Source organism: Meleagris gallopavo, chromosome 1, assembly GCF_000146605.3.
Source record: "Meleagris gallopavo isolate NT-WF06-2002-E0010 breed Aviagen turkey brand Nicholas breeding stock chromosome 1, Turkey_5.1, whole genome shotgun sequence".
NCBI classification, from domain to species: domain Eukaryota; kingdom Metazoa; phylum Chordata; class Aves; order Galliformes; family Phasianidae; genus Meleagris; species Meleagris gallopavo.
The window spans coordinates 160658151-160676904 of NC_015011.2; the positions used below are offsets into that span (position 1 = coordinate 160658151).

At 40.9% G+C, this 18754-nt stretch overlaps 1 protein-coding gene across 8 annotated transcripts in view; it reads left to right on the plus strand.

Annotated features, from left to right (window-relative positions):
• Window positions 1-785: 785 nt before the first annotated feature.
• The window catches only part of ATP7B (ATPase copper transporting beta), a 34457-nt gene continuing 16488 nt past the window's right edge, over window positions 786-18754 (plus strand). For 2 of the 8 annotated variants that reach the window (XM_010728770.3, XM_019612125.2), the window contains exons 1-9: window positions 4421-4850; window positions 10233-11460; window positions 12847-13083; window positions 14189-14352; window positions 15295-15456; window positions 16982-17058; window positions 17425-17599; window positions 18171-18404; window positions 18599-18690. In XM_010728770.3, the coding sequence (XP_010727072.1) occupies window positions 4602-4850; window positions 10233-11460; window positions 12847-13083; window positions 14189-14352; window positions 15295-15456; window positions 16982-17058; window positions 17425-17599; window positions 18171-18404; window positions 18599-18690 (2618 nt within the window). In that variant the 5' untranslated portion in view covers window positions 4421-4601. Of the gene's footprint in view, window positions 1059-2412; window positions 2437-4419; window positions 4851-10232; window positions 11461-12846; window positions 13084-14188; window positions 14353-15294; window positions 15457-16981; window positions 17059-17424; window positions 17600-18170; window positions 18405-18598; window positions 18691-18754 lie in introns of those variants that run through there. The other 6 variants (XM_010728775.3, XM_019612126.2, XM_010728774.3 and 3 more) reach the window with 6 other exon arrangements.

Consider the following 18754-nt stretch of genomic DNA (forward strand, 5'->3'; position numbering starts at 1 on the left):
ATGAAATAAGCTCCTATAGAAAAGCCAAGCAGTTTGACTTGGGATTAAACACTGGCTGTAGGACCAGAAATACAGGTTTAAATCCAAGTTACATTCTTCCTTTCTTTTCTCTTCTTTCTTTCTTTCTTTCTTTCTTTTCCTTTTCTTTAATTTTCTCTCTTTCCTTCTTTCCTTCCTTCCTTCTTCCACCATGATGTGCTTTGTGTTATTTACACAGTGTCAGGTGACTCATCTAAATGAAATCTCTCTCTTGAGGCCATCAAACATGACCACAAGAATGACGAGGCAGGTGCTGGAAGGGAACTAATAGTAATTCCAAAGTGTGAGCTCTACATCTGAGACAGATTCATAACATATGAATAGTTGGGTGGCACTGAAGACATATGCTTACATTCCTGATCTGTTTAAGGAAAAAATTAATTGCAGGTTTGGCAGGGCATCTTAGAGCCTATTATTAGTTTGCCTGTAACAAGGTAAACAACAGCTTACTTTAAAAACAAAAGAAGACAGTCTTCTCATTTATTCAATGGGAAGTTCAGGGATTCTGCATTCAAAAGAAGTGAAAATCCTGGTTGTAAAGCGGAGCTGCCTGACAATTTCTGCCACACACCTGGATGAATGTTACTGCAGATCTGGACTTGAATTAGCCTATGCAGATTGTGATTGTTCTTTGCACTTAAACTCTGCCCCCAAAGGTGTGTCTTTTCCGGGGGTAATACGATCAGCCTGGTAGTTTCTAGGCTCTTAAAAACAAATTCCTGCAGTATAAATACAGATAACAGAAATTATTGTACTGAAATCAACTCTGCTAAAAGCAGAGCAGAGTACTAAGTCCACACAATTTGCTATTGTGAAGAAGCCATGGAATCAAAAAATGAGTCTGCATTTCTGAGCCCTGTTACCGAAGAGATTCTCCGCTGACTTCTGCTGGTTTAGAGCAAACAAACTGTTTTTAAATATTTAGAGAAGATTGAAGCTGCTACCTGAAAAACTGGAGCCAAAGTCTGAACTGATTTGAAATGAGGTCGTCAACTTTTAAGCAATTTTATTCATGGCAGGTATGGATTTGATTCCTTGAGTTTCAGAGTTCTGTAAGGCTTCATTTTATTTCTGACAGCATAAGAAATGCTATTACATATGATCACACTTCCTTGTTTGCTGAGGGATATGTGTACCATTCAGACTACAGAAACACTTGGGGATCTGCTGGCTGCCAGCTTGCTTACAACGTTGTACCCAAGGGGGCATCCACCTGATTTCATGGGACAAAACAGAGCAAATGCTGGTAAAGAGGGAAAACAGACCAATTTGTTCCCGCTTAAGTGATACAAAGGTCTTTTTTTCTCCTACAGTAAGTCTGGCAGTTAGTTTGGAAAACTCAAGGACGTGGTTTGTACCAGGAATGTAACCAAGCTTCCAGCTGTTGTTTAGTGTGACTGAAAATGACTGTTGTTCGTGATGTTACTACAAGCTTTGCAATAACTTATTTTCTCTTCCTTTTCCTTGAAGCTCCAATTCCTGCAGCCAAACCCAAAGTCATTCTAGCTCTGCTTGGATGGGGGGAAATTTTCAATAATTTTAGCTGGCTGCATCGCGGAGACAGTTTGAAAAGAACCCAAAATACAGTCAGACGTGGAGTTGTTTTGTTTTTAGCCTGATGTCACTGTTTGGGTGCGTTTTGTTATGGTGGTTTGAAGTGATATCTCTAGAGGAAAGTAGAAAAACTATAAACTTTACATTCAAATGGTGATTTCACAGTGATTTCCATAGTGTGTAAAAGCTAAAGTCCACCCCTGTGCTGACGTGATATGAAGGTGTTCCAACTGGTTCCTCTCGTCTGTTGGGCAGATTAAGGCAATGTGACTCCCTTGCCTCCAGGCCACTGATTCTTTCTTTGAACCCAAGCTTCTCATCTTGCTGGCACTGTTAAGAATACTTTAAGATGCTTTCCTACCGCAAGGAGCCTGAGGGATTAGGCACAGGACAAATCATCCTATAAAGCTAAGGATGAATTCACACAGGAAGCAGCATTTGCATGTAGACCTGTAGTTTTTATGTGTTTAATGCATTCTCTGATAGTAGCAGGTTATATAAAGAAGAAAGTTTATGTTTTTATGAACTCTTAAAGCTTTAAGGCAAAGGGATTTAGTTTTCTTTGGATGCTTCGCATTTTCTGTCACATAAACAAAACCATCTCTCCCAGCACTAGCAAAGAGCTGTGAAAGCAGCAGAGGTATTTTTATCTGCCATCTAAATCCCACACTACCACACCTGAATGATGCTTCCTGGTAAAGCTGCCCAACTGTGCAAAACCCAGCCTGGAAGCAGGGCGTGCTGCTGTTGGAAGGTGAGACAGGCAGCAGTGCCTTCCCAACCTCCCTCCTGGCCCACGAGAGAATTGTAGAGGGATTGGGATCAAGCAGGACCTCCATTAAGGTAAATTGAAATGTTTGTTTTACAAGATTCTTGGATGTTTCTGCTTTGGGATTGGCACTGCTTATCCAAGGGCTGGTGCTGGTAACTCAACTCCACAGACTTCATTCTTCACTACTCTCTATCTCTGCTTGAGTCCTCGGCTAAATAGGTGTTTGACATCCTATTGCATTAGACTTGTTGAAATATATCTTATTTCCTTTTCACATGAAGAGTGCTAGAAAACTTCTATCTACTTTCAAAACACAATCCTTAGTCTCTACCTCTGCATCAGCATTCAGCACTGTGCTGAAGCCAAAGAACTGTGGGGGCACTCAGTAAGAACTTGTCTGTGCTGCTTCTAGAAACAAACAGATTTTTACTTCAGAATTGCTCAGAATCTAGGGGGGAAAGGTATGGGTGAGAGGAACTGGGGAGAAGGTACTAAATAAATATCTATTTCTTCACCCAAAGCTGAGCTTTGATGGGGTGGACCTGAAAGGAGGAGAAAAAAACACCAAACAACACCATGTTTATACAGCGTGTTTCACTGCATGGTATCTCATCAGTACCAGTTACTTGCAGAAACAAGCTAGGTAGGGTTTGGGATGTTTTGAATGATAATAATGATATTATCGAAGGTGAATGGACCAAGTACTCACCTTACAGCTATTTGAAAACTGGAATTTCTGTTCCCTAAGACATTCTAGAACTTGAAATTTCCGTTGTGTAGAATTATTACTCCGAGCTGAATTTCTGAGTGTCTTTGATTTGGGATCAGAGAGTTGATTTGTTTTAGAAAGAAGAAAAACAGATTTTCAACTTAAATTTGTATCTGTGGTATGGAGACATAGCTCTAGTATTTAAAGACATTGCAACAAAATATTTTCATGTAAATCCAACAATTTGACTTTCCATTTCTTGTTTCAAAACTGGTTCAAATCAGTAATTGTGGCAGAGAGGTGAGGGATGTGAAGGTAAAAGTGGAAAGAATCTGACCTGTCCTGCCAGCCAGCTGGAGCACCATGTGTGTTCCCTCAGGTTTCCTGAGATGTTGATCCCGTGTGCTCATCTCTGCATGGGAGTAAATTTGATGATGTTTTCCAAATCCAAGAGCTTCTGATTAAATGTAAGGGAATTATTTTAAGGCTTGCCTGTGCAGTGAGGTCACTGCTTATTCAGGGAGGGTGTGAATTGACGGTAGATTGACCATAGTGTATAAATTCCCTTTGTGGCCATTCTTTAGGGACCTGTTTAGGGGCATCTTTAGAAATGGATGGCTCCACTGAAGGCTCAGAAAACTTGAGGTCCCACTCACCGTGTTAGAACAGTGCTGTGAATGTTCTCAATTTGCTGCAGGCACTCTCAGGAAAATATACCCAGCTTGGCTGTGGATGCTTCCAGTGGTACCTGTTGTGTATGGCTAAGTTAGACGTTCCTGTAGCTGATGAGAGGAACCAAGGGGAACTGGGTTTGCCCAAGGAAATAACCCTTTTTTTTTTTTTTTTTTCCCTGGCACTAATTGCTGATGTAGCTTTCTGTTTGTTTGTTTATTTATTTGGTAGTTAAGCTTGGTGATGGCAAGGAGGTACAATTTAAAAAGCGAAAGTATTGTACTCAGTCTTTCCTTTTTTTTCCTTTCTGAAATGAAGGACTGTTCCAAATGAATGAAAGACCTTCAGTCTAGGGATCTTACTGAACGATATAACCACAAGCATGGTGAAAATGTGAGCGGGCACCATATTTCACCCAAGAAATCCTTGGAAAAAAGGAAGGGGAAGAGCAACGTTGCCCTTTGTAGGAACTGTGGGTATGCCTGACTGAGTTAATTATGCACCGGCTTGCTGCACACAGGTCATGTTTGAGTAGCTTGTGAAAGGCTGAGCTGGCCACAATGCCGTGTGCAAAGATTAGCAGCACTGAATGCAGTTTGGTAAGCACAAGGGATGCCAATTGGTGGGAAGCGTTGAAACTGGCAGAGAGAGGAGGTAGCTGAGTGCAGCGAGCAGTGTACACAAAGATCACAGGTTACATCTGGGATTTCATTATGCATGCCTAATGAGCACATTGATGAGAACTCCCCAGGCCCTTGTAAAAGTAGCTGAAAAAAGAGCTGCTGATAAGGCACTGAATAGCTTCTCTCCTAAAGCTTTCCTTTGGAGTTGAGATATTTAAAGCCGGCAAAGATAATGGAGAGAAAATTGGACAATAAAATGCGAAGGGAGCTGTCCTGCCTAGCTACTTTGAACAACAAAAACATAACCCTGGTGTCCATTCGAAAGCAGCAGGCAGCTCACGATGTGCCTGAACTACTGATTATTGGTGAAGGGTCCAAAGCAGGGTCTCTGCTAGAAGCAAGCAGCAACTTGCAGAAAGAAGAGAAAGTTTTGCAGCGTAACTCCATGGGAATGCCAGAAGTCAATACAACTGGAAGGCAGGTCGGTGAGCTGCTGCGTGTGTTGGGAGGGAAATGGAGAATTTAAAGCTAAATGTGCTGGACGTGGATTGTATATTGATGTGCTAAACCTTCTGTATGTGAATCGCTTCAATCCTCAGCATGACTCCGTGCCCTCTAACAAGTAGTACACTGCCAGTGCCTCTTTGAGGTCTCTGAAATTAATCTTTGAAAGCAAATGGTAATGAGGTATGCTATATCATTAGCTAATGAGCGTTTTCTTTCGGCTCCACCTGATAGTATAGAGTGGTGGTTCTTAGTAGGGAAACAAATGAGTGCTTCTCCTTTTGAACTGTGATTGTTTGAATGCTTGAATTGCTCGAGTGCTTGTGCTGGGTTATTTTCTGGAATCACAGAAATTTGCAGAAACATTAAAACGTCATAATTTTAGGTAAGTCATTTATTTATAACTACTGGGTGGACATTAACAAAACTTCATGGAAATGTATCTGTGGCAATGTTTTATTTAGTTTTTAATTCAGAGTTATACTTTTAGAGATTGATCTTTTTAGACCTCTTCTCCATGAACACTGATGCTGATAAAAACATTTTGAGGCTTATTATAAAAAAAAGATTTTGCTTTTTAAAAGTTAATATTACAAATTGCAATAATTTGGATTAATTGTATGTTTAAGGAGAGCAAACTCTGAGAACAAATACTGTGTTTTTTGAAACAACGTATACTTAGAATGGCTTAAATGGTTAGAGTCAGACTGGAAAGAAACAACAACAAAGACAGACTGGCTGTACCTGAAGGCTTTGTGTGTCTCTAGTTAATTCTCACTTTGTAAATGCTTGCTGTAAAACAGTCATGACATAACTTTATTCTGCCAAGAGATCTCTCTCCTATATTCAGCTCTTTGCAGTATATTGTGTTGCTCCCATCGCAGCCAGGAACATCACAAAGTGTTTTGCTTTGTTTTAATTCTATATTAGAAGCCATCAACTTGCAAGAAGGTTTTTCTTTTTCCCACTAAACCAAGTATGATTTATATAGCTCACTTTAACTGAAAAGCACCCCTTTGGGTCTCTAAAGTTTATCAAATATAGTGTGTGGATATGGTATAATTTCAGCAACAAGTGTATAAACATTTCTCCATCTTCTGTCTGATAGAGAATCCTGCTCCGAAATGGAACGTGTGACTTTGAAATAATATTTTCACTGTTTCACAATTTCCAGTTGGGGAGGGTGTTTTTTCCCCTCTTTTAGCATAAAAGAATTATTTGGTGAATACAAAGCCATGTTAGAAGTAGATGCTAACATAGGTGACTGCTGACACGTTCATCTTCCCGAGGGGAAGGGGAAAGGAAGAACAAGCATTTAAAGCCTGATCCAGTTAAACAGAAAGTGCTAACAAGATGGATGGGCAAGCTGTGCTGAGATTTGTTAAGAAGGAAGGGAACTGAATTTCTGCCTCCTGCCACCTAGAAATGATGCTTCTGTAGGCATGAAACTAAACACTGTGGACCTTTGATGTTCCTGAGGCTGTTCTGCCCTCATTTTGTTGTTCACTGGCAACCTCTAACAAACTGGGAAAGCATCTGAAGTATTTAAAAAGCACGTGGCTTTCCAGTAGTGTGCTACTGCCTGCCTGAATCCTACGCTGTGAATCAGCAGGTTGAGAAAGAGAAGAGCAGGAAAGGTGAAAAAGCAGCATAGATGAGGCCCTTCTTTGGCAGCTGGGTGCTTCAAGTTAAGAGGGCAAGAGCTGATTTCAGCCTGAGGATGTATGGGGAGAAGAGCAGCTCAAAACCTTCAGATATGCCCGGTGAGAGGCTAAGTGAGACCTGGTGTTTGTGGGCAAGCAGACAGGGAGAGGCAGAAAGGAATTTGCTGAATAGGCCAAGCCCTGTGTCCCTGCCTGCTGACAGCCTGGTGTTGTGAGGAGAAACCTGGCTCTTTAATTTCAGGATATGAAAATTGGTATCCAAGGCACAGGAGGGGCAACTGTGGCAAGGATTTGCAAGGGGTGAGGTGGTACAACCTGGATGTGAGAAACAAGAAGCAGTGTGTCAGCAACAGGGAGATGGATGTCTCAGGTAGGAATGCAGCTCCAGCCCTGGGAAGGAGCCGTGGGGGATCTCAGTTAGGGAGATGCTCAGGGAGCTATGGAGTTGGTTGGGCTTTTTTTCCTTTTTCCTTCCACCAGTTTTAGCTAAGTGATGAACAAAATGTTTTCACCTATTCATCAAGAAGTTGGGACAGCTCTTTATGCAGAGTGTCAAGTGATGGTCAAGTTTTGGTGTTTCTGTGACTAACTGCATTAAAACAGTAGGATCAGTAGTTGCTATCATGTTTTTCAAAAGATTGGATGGCAGAAAATTCCCTTCAGTCTTTTTATAAATTGAATTTGAACTGCTTTTATGTCTCTAGGTACCTAGAAAAATGGAAGTGGTTAGTGAGCATGGGGCAGAGGACAAAGCAATGAAGGACGTAAAACGTGTGATAATGCTTGTTTTCTGTCTACAAGTTGCTGCCAGAAGCACAGTGGACAGGAGCAGGCAAGAAGGATGCTTGTGTCATGTCACTCTGCTCTCATGCTGTTTCATCAGAAAATGCAACACACCAATGCCTTTGTCATCTGAGCCAAAGTAAATGCACACAGTGAGCTCCTGTAGTGCGTTAGGCTTCTGCTTTGCTGGGTGTTTGTGAAGATAAGCGTTTCCCACCATGGCCAAAGTCTCTTCTAGATTCTAAGGGGGTGAAGAGATAGGTAGGAGAAGACAAGGAACAGTTCTGAAGTAAGCTTCTCAGGACAGACATTAAAATAAATGAGTCTTAAGCACCATTTAAAATATGGTGTATGAGAGACAGTTCCCTTTAAAAATGGGCCTTTTCCCACATGTTGGGCCATGTGTGCAGCCAGGAGTTGGACTCGATGATCCTTATGTGTTCCTTCCAACTTGGGACGTTCTATAATTCTGTGATTCTATTATATTATTATCTTAAACTGGGAAGGCACAAATAAGAGGAAAAAAGCATGCCTTCTGTGCACTTAAATGGGAACCATTAACTGTTCATGTTTTATTTTGAAGACAGGGACTGCCCAGGGAGGTGGTTTAGTCACTATTCCTGGAGATGTTCAAGAAATGTTTAGATGTTGTACTAAGTTTAGTGGGGAAGTACTGATGGTAGATGATGGTTGGGCTAGATGATCTTGAAGGTCTTTCCCAACCTTGATGATTCTATGATTTATGTTGAGGATTTCAGCAACTTCTGGGAAGGAAGGGCAAAAAGAGGGCAATGTACTCCAGACACTGCTTGGTGTAGAAGAGTAAGGGGGACAAAGTGGGCTAAAATCCATTTAACTCTTCCCCAGCATCCCTGCATCATAGTCACAAGCATCAGACAGAACTAGGCACAGAGGGCAGGCTTGCCCCAGGATAGCAAGGAGCTGCGCCGTAATGCTGCAAGCTGAAGGTGTTTGCTGTGGCTCTGGGCTGGTCTGAGCACCTGTGGCATTTTGGTGGCTGTGGTCTCTCATTACCCACTCTTCTGGGGCCAGCCTCAATGAAACTCACATGGCCCCTGACACACTGTGTGGTTGTGCTATGCGTGCAGTGAGCCCAGGTACTGCTGCATGGTTTTGCGGCAGGGTGCTGGTTGTTACTGGACTGGCGGCATTAAACCAGGAGTCCTAATGGACACCAAGCTGAATGTGAGCCAGCAGCGTGCTCTTGTTGCTGAGAATGCTAATGGTACTTTTGGCTGCACTAGGCAAAGAACTGCCAGCAGGTTAACACAGGTGATCCTTCTTTTCTGCTCAGCTCTGGTGAGGCCACACCTGAAGTAATGGGTCCAGCTGTGGGCAGTCAGTACAAGAGGGCCCTGCCAGCCTCCACCATGATGTGGTTCTGTAAACCAAGCTTGCACAACTCATGGGAGTCAAGACTGAAGACTCATTTGCTTTCAGTTTATTTACAGTCCTCCATAATTGTTCATGGCAAAGACTCAGGGAACTGATTTTCAGTACAGAAGGTGACGGGCACTTCAGGAAGCCCATTTCTGCCTTCACCTGAAGGTGAGATTCAGAGGAATGCTGCATGTAACTGAAGCGATGGCTTCTGTCTGTTTATGAGCAGTTGCTTTTCCTAGGAATTGTCTCCTGTTCTAATAAATACAGCACAGAGAAGACAAATTTTTTGTTTAATTTTTTTTTCATTTTGGTCATGACCCAGTCATCATTATTCACAGGCTGTCTAAGCATGAAACAAAATCAAGTTAATGGATTTTGAATACTGCATCAAATGGATTGGGTGCAGTCTAGTGTTAATAAGCAGCCTAAGTAATTCTCATCTGTGCTGTACCAAGAAGACGGTTTTCTTCTCTTTAGCAGAAATGAGATTAATATTGTTGAGCCTGATCTGGTGACTCCTCCTCCTGTCCCTTCACTGCTGTAATGCCCAGCATTAGGTGCTATAAGTAAGGGATAAAAGGCCTATGGCTTCACAGGCAAGTTAGTAGATTTGTCATAGCAGCTTCCATCTAAATTTTTAGAAGAAAAAGTTACTTTAAGTAACAGTAATGAAATTTGACCTTTTTTCCTTGAAACCCAACAATCTTGAGCTTGTTCCTCCCCTTCTGTGTCTTCCTCATGACTTGATGTCAGCAGTGTCCTTTGATGGCAGAGTTATGCTCTGATTACCTCATCTGTGAGATATGTTGCCTTTGTAATTTTCACTAATGCTTCATTTTTCAATTGAATAGAGTGTACTGAACCATAGAATTGCAGTATTGCAGACCACGATCTGATTGATGCATAGTCTACTTTGGGCTAATCTACTTCAGTAATGGCTATCACATCCTGAAGACTGGTATTGGATCAAACCTGTGGGTTCTTGTAGCTCAATATCAGGATCTCTAAAAGGGGTGGATGAAACTAAAAGATGGTGGAAGCATCTGCATACATGTATGTTTTTTAAAATCTTTGTTTGTAGATTTAAACTTCAAAAATCTATATAGGTTCAGACAATCCAAACCCTTGTGCACATGTGTACAGCTCTGCAGATAGCATGCAGCTGGTCCTGCCTGGTTTCAGGCTCTCAGGGAATTACTGAATCTGTTTTCTGTGGACTTTTTATTTTGTTTTCATAGTGAGTGGGGAAACTAAGCTAGCTGCTCATGTTTGTGGAGGGATGTTCAGCCTCTGTGCAGGTGGCAGTCTGCAAGGAAGAGCAGAACTCAGGCTGCATGGTGAGAATGCTTCAGTTATAGATAAATCGGGTTGGGACTGCTGAGAACATTTTGCTTTAGCTAACTGGTAATGTATTCCGAGTGTAAATCAATGCTGCGAAACATTTAAATGGAATATTGCTGCTTACAGCAATAAGGATGCACACATTTTATTTTTATTTTGCTCTTTAGGTTTTGTCCAATGCTGACTCTCCTCCTAGCTGTGCGCTGGAACCTGAAATGAAACAGAATTTTGCTTTTGACAACATGGGCTACGAGGAGACCTTTGAAGCCATGCCCTCATCATCTTCCCAGGAACGCACTGTTGCAGTCAATGTTGTGGGAATGACTTGTCAATCTTGTGTGCAGTCGATAGAAGGACGAATTTCCAAAGTTAAGGGTGTTGTGAGTATTAAAGTCTCCCTTGAACTGAATAATGCTTTAGTAAAATATCTACAGTCAGAAATAAGCCCTGAACAGATTTGCCAAGAAATAGAGGATATGGGCTTTGACGCCAATGTAGCAGAAGAAAGGTTGACACCAGTATCTGTAAATTTGCCATGCTCGAGAGAAGCAGTAATGAAGCTTCGGATAGAAGGCATGACGTGCCAGTCCTGCGTCACCAGCATTGAAGGAAAGATTAAGAAGCTTCACGGTGTGGCAAAAATCAAGGTGTCACTCAGTAACCAGGAAGCAGTTATTGCTTACCATCCTTACATCATTCAGCCTGAGGAACTTAGGAGCCACATCAGTAACCTGGGGTACGACTGCACCATTAAGAGTAAATCAGCACCTTTGAAGCTTGGTGTGCTTGATGTCAGGAACCTGCAGAGTGCAGACCCCAAGAAGACACCAGCATCTCTCGAGAGTGAGGGTTTGCATCCGCTGATTGCCAACAACAGCAGCACAGCTACAGTGACTGTACATATAGAAGGCATGCACTGCAAATCTTGTGTCAGAAACATTGAAGGAAATATATCCTCTCTTCCAGGCATACAAAGTATTGAAGTCTCCTTGGAGCATAAATGTGCTGTTGTACAGTATAGCCCCAATTTAATTACCTTGCCTGCTTTGCAGCAAGCTATTGAATCCCTTCCACCTGGAAACTTTAAAGTTTGCCTCCCTAATACTTCAGAAGCAAATAACCAGGCATCTCCATCTCCTGCTTTGGTATGTGATCTCTTCAGAGAGCCACTGAAAGACACAATGTGCACAGCTGTTATTAGGATTGATGGCATGACCTGCAATTCCTGTGTACAGTCCATAGAAGGAACAATATCTCAGAGACAAGGTGTGCAGCATGTAGCAGTTTCTTTAGCTGACAAGACTGGGACCATACATTATGATCCAGCAAACACGAATGGTGAGGAGTTGAGAGCTGCCATAGAAGAAATGGGGTTTGATGCATCTTTGCTGACAGGTAACAGTGTTTTGTCTTCTGTGGGTAGCATGTCCAAAGGCTTGGAAGTTGGTACAATGTTTTTTAAGCGACAGATGCCCTTACCACTGGAGTAGGTTTCCTCCTATGGGCTCCTCCAGCCTCCTACAGGATGCTGTGAGATCTGTCAAACTGACTGTTTTAATTTAAATTCCAAATTCAAATTCCAAAAACATACAAACTTAAGGATGTTTCATTTAAAACCAATCTTTTTCTGGCTAAAATCCCTTCTTAGTGTCTGAATCATTTGATCTTTACTTCTTGAGAATTTTTGCTAGGGACCTAAGCCTTGCTGTCAGCAAGATGAGTGCCAAGACGCACACAATCTTTGGGAGCCAACACTACTTTTACATGTTAGCTACAGCACAGTTTGTGGAATTTGTACACATGCTCAATGTTTAAGAAGTTGCTATGGTGCGTAATCTCCTCTCTAGCAAATTTCAAAAGCAGCAGTATTTATTTGCTTCAGCTCAGAACAAATTTCCTTTAAGATACGGATGTGGTATACCTGGAATGCATTGGTTTAAACCCCAAATACCCAATCGTTTCTCTCACATATCGAATCCCTCTGAATCTGTGGAACAGCTACAGATGAGGAGCCTGTGTATGATGTTAAATTATGATTTGTTTCTTTCATAACTTGGTGGGAGAGCTCCTATCTATGGAAAAGGAGAGGAACGTCTGTGCTTAACATGTTCAAAAGCAACCCTTGCTCTTTTGCACAAACCTTCTTCTGTCTTAGGGAGATGATTTGAGAGCACTGCTATAGCCAGGAGGGTTATTTGTTGGATGCTGTTATCTGGCAGAGAGCAAAGATGATCACTGTGGGATGTATGAGTTGAGGTCTGAGTGCAGCAAATCTTTCCACTGCTCATTTTGCAGTACTTGCATAATAACTATTGTGTCATAAAGAGAAACCTGTTGTGAAGCTTTTCCTTTCCCTTTTAGGGACCAAGTGCTATGAGCTGTGTAGAAGGTAACAAAGACAAGATGAACATGAGGGCTGGCTTGTACTCTGTGCTGGATAAAGACCCTCTAGATACCAGTGTATCTTTATTGAGCAGAGGTAGCTGTCAGATTAAGGTAGCTGTTTGATCTAGGCACTGTGATTGGAGGGAGTCACTTGCCCTCTGAAAGTGACAAGGAGTTGTGTAGAGTTAAGTGGCCATATAAGCAGTGCAGGTGAGTGTGTTTTATTATATACATAGTAACAACCTATCATTTTCTTCCACCAAGAAACCGAGATTACCGTATCACCCTTCAAACAAATAAGGGACTTTGCATGATTGCTGTAACCTGCTTGTAGTTTTGCATCATCCTATTGCTCTGTAATTGGTATTTGTTCAGTTTATTGTGCATTTATTCAAGATATTGGTGCAGGAGAATACAAGCATTGCCCTGATGCCAGTAGCACCGCAGCGCAGCCTCGAGTCCCAGAGCCTCCTCACCAGGGTTGTGTCTCCGATGCACTTCCAGACAGCCCTCACCCTGATGAGCCAAACCAACCCAGCGGAGCAACAGCCAAGAAGTGTTTTTTACAAGTCACTGGCATGACCTGTGCATCGTGTGTGTCTACCATTGAAAGAAATTTGCAGAAAGAAGAAGGTAATAAATTTGACATTCCAATAATGAGTCCTCAGGGACTGCTGGTTGGAAAAGGTATTCTGTATGCTCAATGGAAGGGGCCGTGGTAGAACATACTGAGGTTAAACAGACTTAATATTTTCTTTATAAAGCTAATTACATCACTGTTTGTCTAGTGAGCCTACACGATGGACATAATTGTTTTGTAATAGTAAGTGGTTGGAATATGATCAATATTTCAAATTAGGATGAGAGGTAATGGAACGAGATGATCTTAATGGTCTTTTCCATCCTTAATTATTCCCTGAAATAAGGCTCAAGACAAGAACAGAAAAGTTGTTCTTATTTTGTTCTCAGGGCCTTGCTTCTTTACAGAGCATTCCATCACTTTCAAAGCTGTTGAGAGCTCTGACATGTGTGGTATGAGGCTTATTCTCCGGCATACATCTGCACAAGCATGCACAAATAAATGTGTGGCTCCAGTGCCTGGATAATTATATTAGTTTAGGTACAGCAAGTTTTGTCAGGTTAGAAGTCTGCAGACTGGCCATACAGAGCATGAATAGTCAAGCATCAGCATTGCCTGCTTTAATGCATGTCAGCATGCCTTAATTGGGTATTGCTTATTGATTCCTGTGTCTGTACTCTCCCAATGCATGGTCTCCCTGCACTGATATAAAAAATAAATTACTAGCAATTTGCTTTGTTACCTGTGACTTCTATGCTTTGCTTTTTGATTGTAAATTTAGATTAAAAAAAAAAAAAAAGAGAGAGCCCAATATCCAGTGGGATTTGGTTAGGGCTTTGCAAACTTAAGAAGGCCAGAGTAGAGCAGTGCAGAAATTGCTCACGAACTTCCTTTCTGTCTCTGACCTTAGCCTTTTTTCCCATCTAACTGTTGTAGCTCCTCTTTTTGCTTTATGGAACTTTGGTACGGCTGCATCTTAGTAAAAACTTTGCTGCTGTGACTGGCAAACAATGCTAGGAGGAGGCAGAAGAGAGATCACTAGACATAAAATGACACTAAGCTGCTACGGTTTCCATTGAAAATCACATGTGATATTTTATTTTTCTTCCTCTCAAACTGAACTGCTTTATCTAACATTCTTTATTACTGCTGCTGCAGGTATTGTTTCAGTGTTGGTAGCACTGATGGCAGGTAAAGCAGAGATAAAATACAAGCCTGACTTGATACAGCCTCTTGAAATAGCACAGTTGATCCAGAATTTGGGTTTTGAAGCCACTGTCATAGAAGATCATTCAGAAATAGAAGGAAATGTGGAGCTGCTTGTAAGTAACATATATTTCAAATTGTGTGTTGATTTTGGTTATGTCAGGTTCAGAAGAAACATTTTCTTGCAAGTGCTTTTGTTTAAGGAGATACGGCCTCAACAGATCAGTTCTGTCTAGTGATGATCATTTTGCTTAATTGCTAGAAAGAGAAAATCAATTTGTCTCAGAAGAACCTGTCAAAGACATTGAAACAAAAAGCAATAGTTGTAAGTATAGAATAGGCTTCTGTTAACAGGGGGAAATGAAATGGGGAATATATGTCTTCGAACATCTAATGAGAAGGTTAGGGGCTTTGTATAGAGATCTGAGAACGTTGGGTGAAATTATTAAATAGTTCATACCAAGGACAGATTCTTTGAAAGTCTGTTTTTCTTCTCTTATGTTTATATACAGTAAGACAGAAAACAACACTCTGCAGTTATGCTAAGAGGTCAGAAAGTGGGAATGTGCTGTGCTGAAGCCACCAAGAGATTTGAATTAAGATGATGATGTTAAACGTGCTCACATGTATATTGACTCAGGCAGTGTTAATATAGTTCTATCAGCAGCTATGTTAACTGTACAGTAAATGCAATGTGCTGGTGCTGCTGTACAAATAAGCTGTTGTGAATATAACTGTTTGTTGCAGAATTTTATAATAATAGAATTAGATAGTTATATTTGTTTCCTTTAAGACAGCTCTATAAACTCTTCCTGCTGAGGCCTTGTGTCACTGCCTGAGAGTTTGAACAGTCACTGGTATGTTTGTAACAGTATCTCCAATTCTTTAACAAATATTGGATGAATACTTGGTTCATTAAAAGTGATGACAACAACAAAAAAACTTGCTTAAACACTGCATTGTGAGTGCAAAAGCTAAAATGGCTGACGTAGTGGACCTTCTTAGCACCAATGGTGAAAAGAGATTGCTAACTGTACCTAAAACTGTGTTTACTTCAGATTACGGGGATGACTTGTGCCTCCTGTGTTCACAATATTGAATCCAAACTTATGAGAACAAACGGCATATTCTACGCCTCAGTTGCTCTTGCTACTTGCAAAGCTCACATCCAGTTTGATCCTGAAATTACAGGACCTCGAGATATTATAAAAATAATTGAGGTAGGTGTTAGAACATTAACATTTTTTTATAAACATCTAGAAGGAGGTGTCCCTGCCTATGGAAGGGGGGTTGGAACTAGGTGATCCTAAGGTTCCCTTCCAACCCAAACCACTCTATGATTCTACAAGTCTATAAAGTTAAGAAAATAAAGCAGCTGATATTTGGAAGGTTTCACTGACGTTTACAGGTAATGTATGGTGTTTATTATATGGTGAAGCTGCTGTGCTGCACAGAAGTGCATAGCTTCCCAGTCTGCCCAATCTATTGCTTTAAAAATACATCCCAAAAGTTACGAAAAGATAAAAACAAATCCAACAAGCCCACTTTTTTTTTAAATCTGTATCTGGTAAAAGTGTAGAATCATGTGTCTCTGATTTCCAGTTGTTTCAGTAAACTGTGGATACTTTAAAAAAAAAAAACACAACAGAAAAACAACCTAATTTCTCTTGTCTCTGAAAGAGGATATGAAAGAAGTGTAGCAGCAGGGAGCTAAGCCCTGCTCATACCAGGAGCATTACAAATCTCTGTGAACACTGGCCTTTTTTCCCATGTCTACTTAGAGAGAAACCTTTTCAATCAAGAGTCATGGAAGGAAAAACATATCCTGGCTTACCCATAACAGCAGAGATCATAAATTCTGCTATTATTGTAGCCCAAGTGTCGATAAAACTTTTTCCTCTGCTTCAGCAGAAGGGTAGAGAATTTGTTGGATGAACCACACACAGAAAGTAGTCAGGAGAATGGCTGAGTCTGTTTTCCTTTCATGCCCTCAGAGTATTTTGTTCAGCACTGCAGAGCTGATGTGGCAGCAGTGATCAACGTATAAGTAGTAGACTGTTCAGACTGGTAGACCAGTTCTTCGAGGTATATCTTGCCACAGGATCATCTCATAATACAGCTATTAAGATTAATTTTGGGGGGAGGAGTGGTTGCAAGGCAGTAAGACATGAAAGGGTCAGTGATAACTGGATTCTTGCAAACGTACATATGTGTATATATATAGCTTTCCCCTGCAGTTAGCTTTATAGGTTTAAACTGGTTCTGGTAACTTTTGATTTTCAACTTCAGATGCATCTATTCAACTGCCATGTTAAGGAGATGTTAGCAAGGTTTACTAGCCCGGTAGCTTGTATACATTTTTAACTTTCTTTGTGATGTTTTCTATCCATCGTATCCATCTATCCATTGTACCAGTGGGGATTAAAGGGTGTAAAATTGCTGTGAGGAGGAGAGCAACAGAATAGTAGCTGTCAATGGGAGCTGCCTTTGCCTAGGAAGTCAGAACACTTACTGAATTATGACTGTGTTGGTGTATGGATAACACAAGTACTTTACAGTCCACATACTGAGTACTATCTGATATACCCTCTTGTTGAGGATCTGAAAATAAACAAGACGGCATTTATAAAATGTGGAGCAGTGTCCTTTTCTGACATTTCATCTAAAAGTAGTGTCATTTAAGTTTAAGTAATATAGTTAGTCTAATCAAAAGTAACTCATCTTCCCTCCTCTTTTAAAAAAAAGGGAATTGGCTTTCATGCTTCTGTGTCTAGAAGAGTTCCAAATACACATAACTTGGATCACAGAAAGGAAATACAGCAGTAAGTACTTCACTTCCTCTCTCAGTAACGAATATATGTAGATCATCTCTTGCAACACACCCTCCTCACTTTCCTTAGTTAATTTAGCTTATTCTTGTGTAAAACATATTTCATTTTATGATTTGCAATTTGGTTCATATACTTTTACTGCTTTCATTAGTTGTGGTTTTTAACTGATAAACGACTATACATTTATATATGTAGGAGACAGTAAAACTGTCCTGATGTTTTGGTTCTTTCCCAAATATCCTGAAGCCGTGTGTTAGAATAGCACTAATACCCCTAGCTCTGTATTGTCAGCACAGTGTTTGGCCTGAGTACTGCAGGGTGTGCTATGACTGGGGATTTACAGCTTTTGCTTTTCAGGTGGAGGAAGTCTTTTTTGTGCAGCCTTGTGTTTGGTATTCCTGTCTTAATCCTAATGATTTATATGCTAATACCTGGCGGCGAACACCACGGGGCTATGGTGCTGGAGCAGAATCTCATTCCTGGATTATCTATTTTAAATCTTCTCTTCTTTGTCCTGTGCACTTTTGTTCAGGTATGTCCAGAGTATTTCTTGGAGGTTTGCTTTTTGTTCATCTCCCATTTATGTAATCTGATCTGATAAGGATAGAAGACCTATGGGAAGGTTTAGTGGATTATACCTGCCCTCTTGTCTGTGACACCTACATAGAATGAAATGACACTTCTTTGCAAATTTTCAATTCTTAATTGTTCACTGCACTTACTCCTGCCACTGTTGTGCCAGTAGCATTTCCAAGAGGGGAAGGTAATATTAAAACAAATAAATACCTGATCAGGTGCAAACTGTTTAGGTAATTATAGGTAAATCCCTTCAACTTCCCAGCTTTGTTTATTTTGCATTTCTAGGAAAAGGGCTGCCAGAATTTAGCTGGCACAGCTGTTTAGAGAGCAAGTAAGGGCAAGTGAGAGGATAACAAGGGATTCAACTTCCAGTAGACCTCTCCACTAAACTCATATTGAAATAAAACTCAGATGGAACAGCCATCCCTTCTGTTATCTACTGCATGTTCTATTGGTGGTATTACATACCCCTTGCTTTCACTGCTCTGATCTTAATACGTGTCTGTCTACTCTTACACCAACAGTTTCTTGGTGGATGGTATTTTTACATACAAGCTTACAAGTCACTGAAGCACAAGGCAGCCAATATGGATGTGCTTATCGTACTGGCCACAACAATTGCTTACGTGTATTCATGTGTGATCCTGTTGGTGGCAATAATTGAAAAGGCAGAGAAAAGCCCTGTCACTTTCTTTGACACTCCTCCAATGCTGTTTGTATTCATTGCCCTTGGGAGATGGCTTGAACATATAGCAAAGGTAACTCATCTTCACGTGAAATATTGTGTATTTATAATGAGAATGGAATAAAACTGTTCATATGAGTTTGAGTCAGATGTTTCAGATGTGTGAAGTAGCCTACAGTACTGTCATTTAATGTTCATTGTTCACCTTAAGCAGACATCAGCATTTATACATTTTGTACATCTCAAACATCTCTTTCTGTTTCTCAGAGTAAGACCTCAGAAGCTCTTGCTAAACTTATATCTCTCCAAGCCACGGAAGCCACTGTGGTGACTCTTGGACCTGACCACACTATCATCAGGTATTTACATTTCATGAAGCAAAATACTCAGCCTACTTGGGTGCACAGACTGGACTTGAAGCAG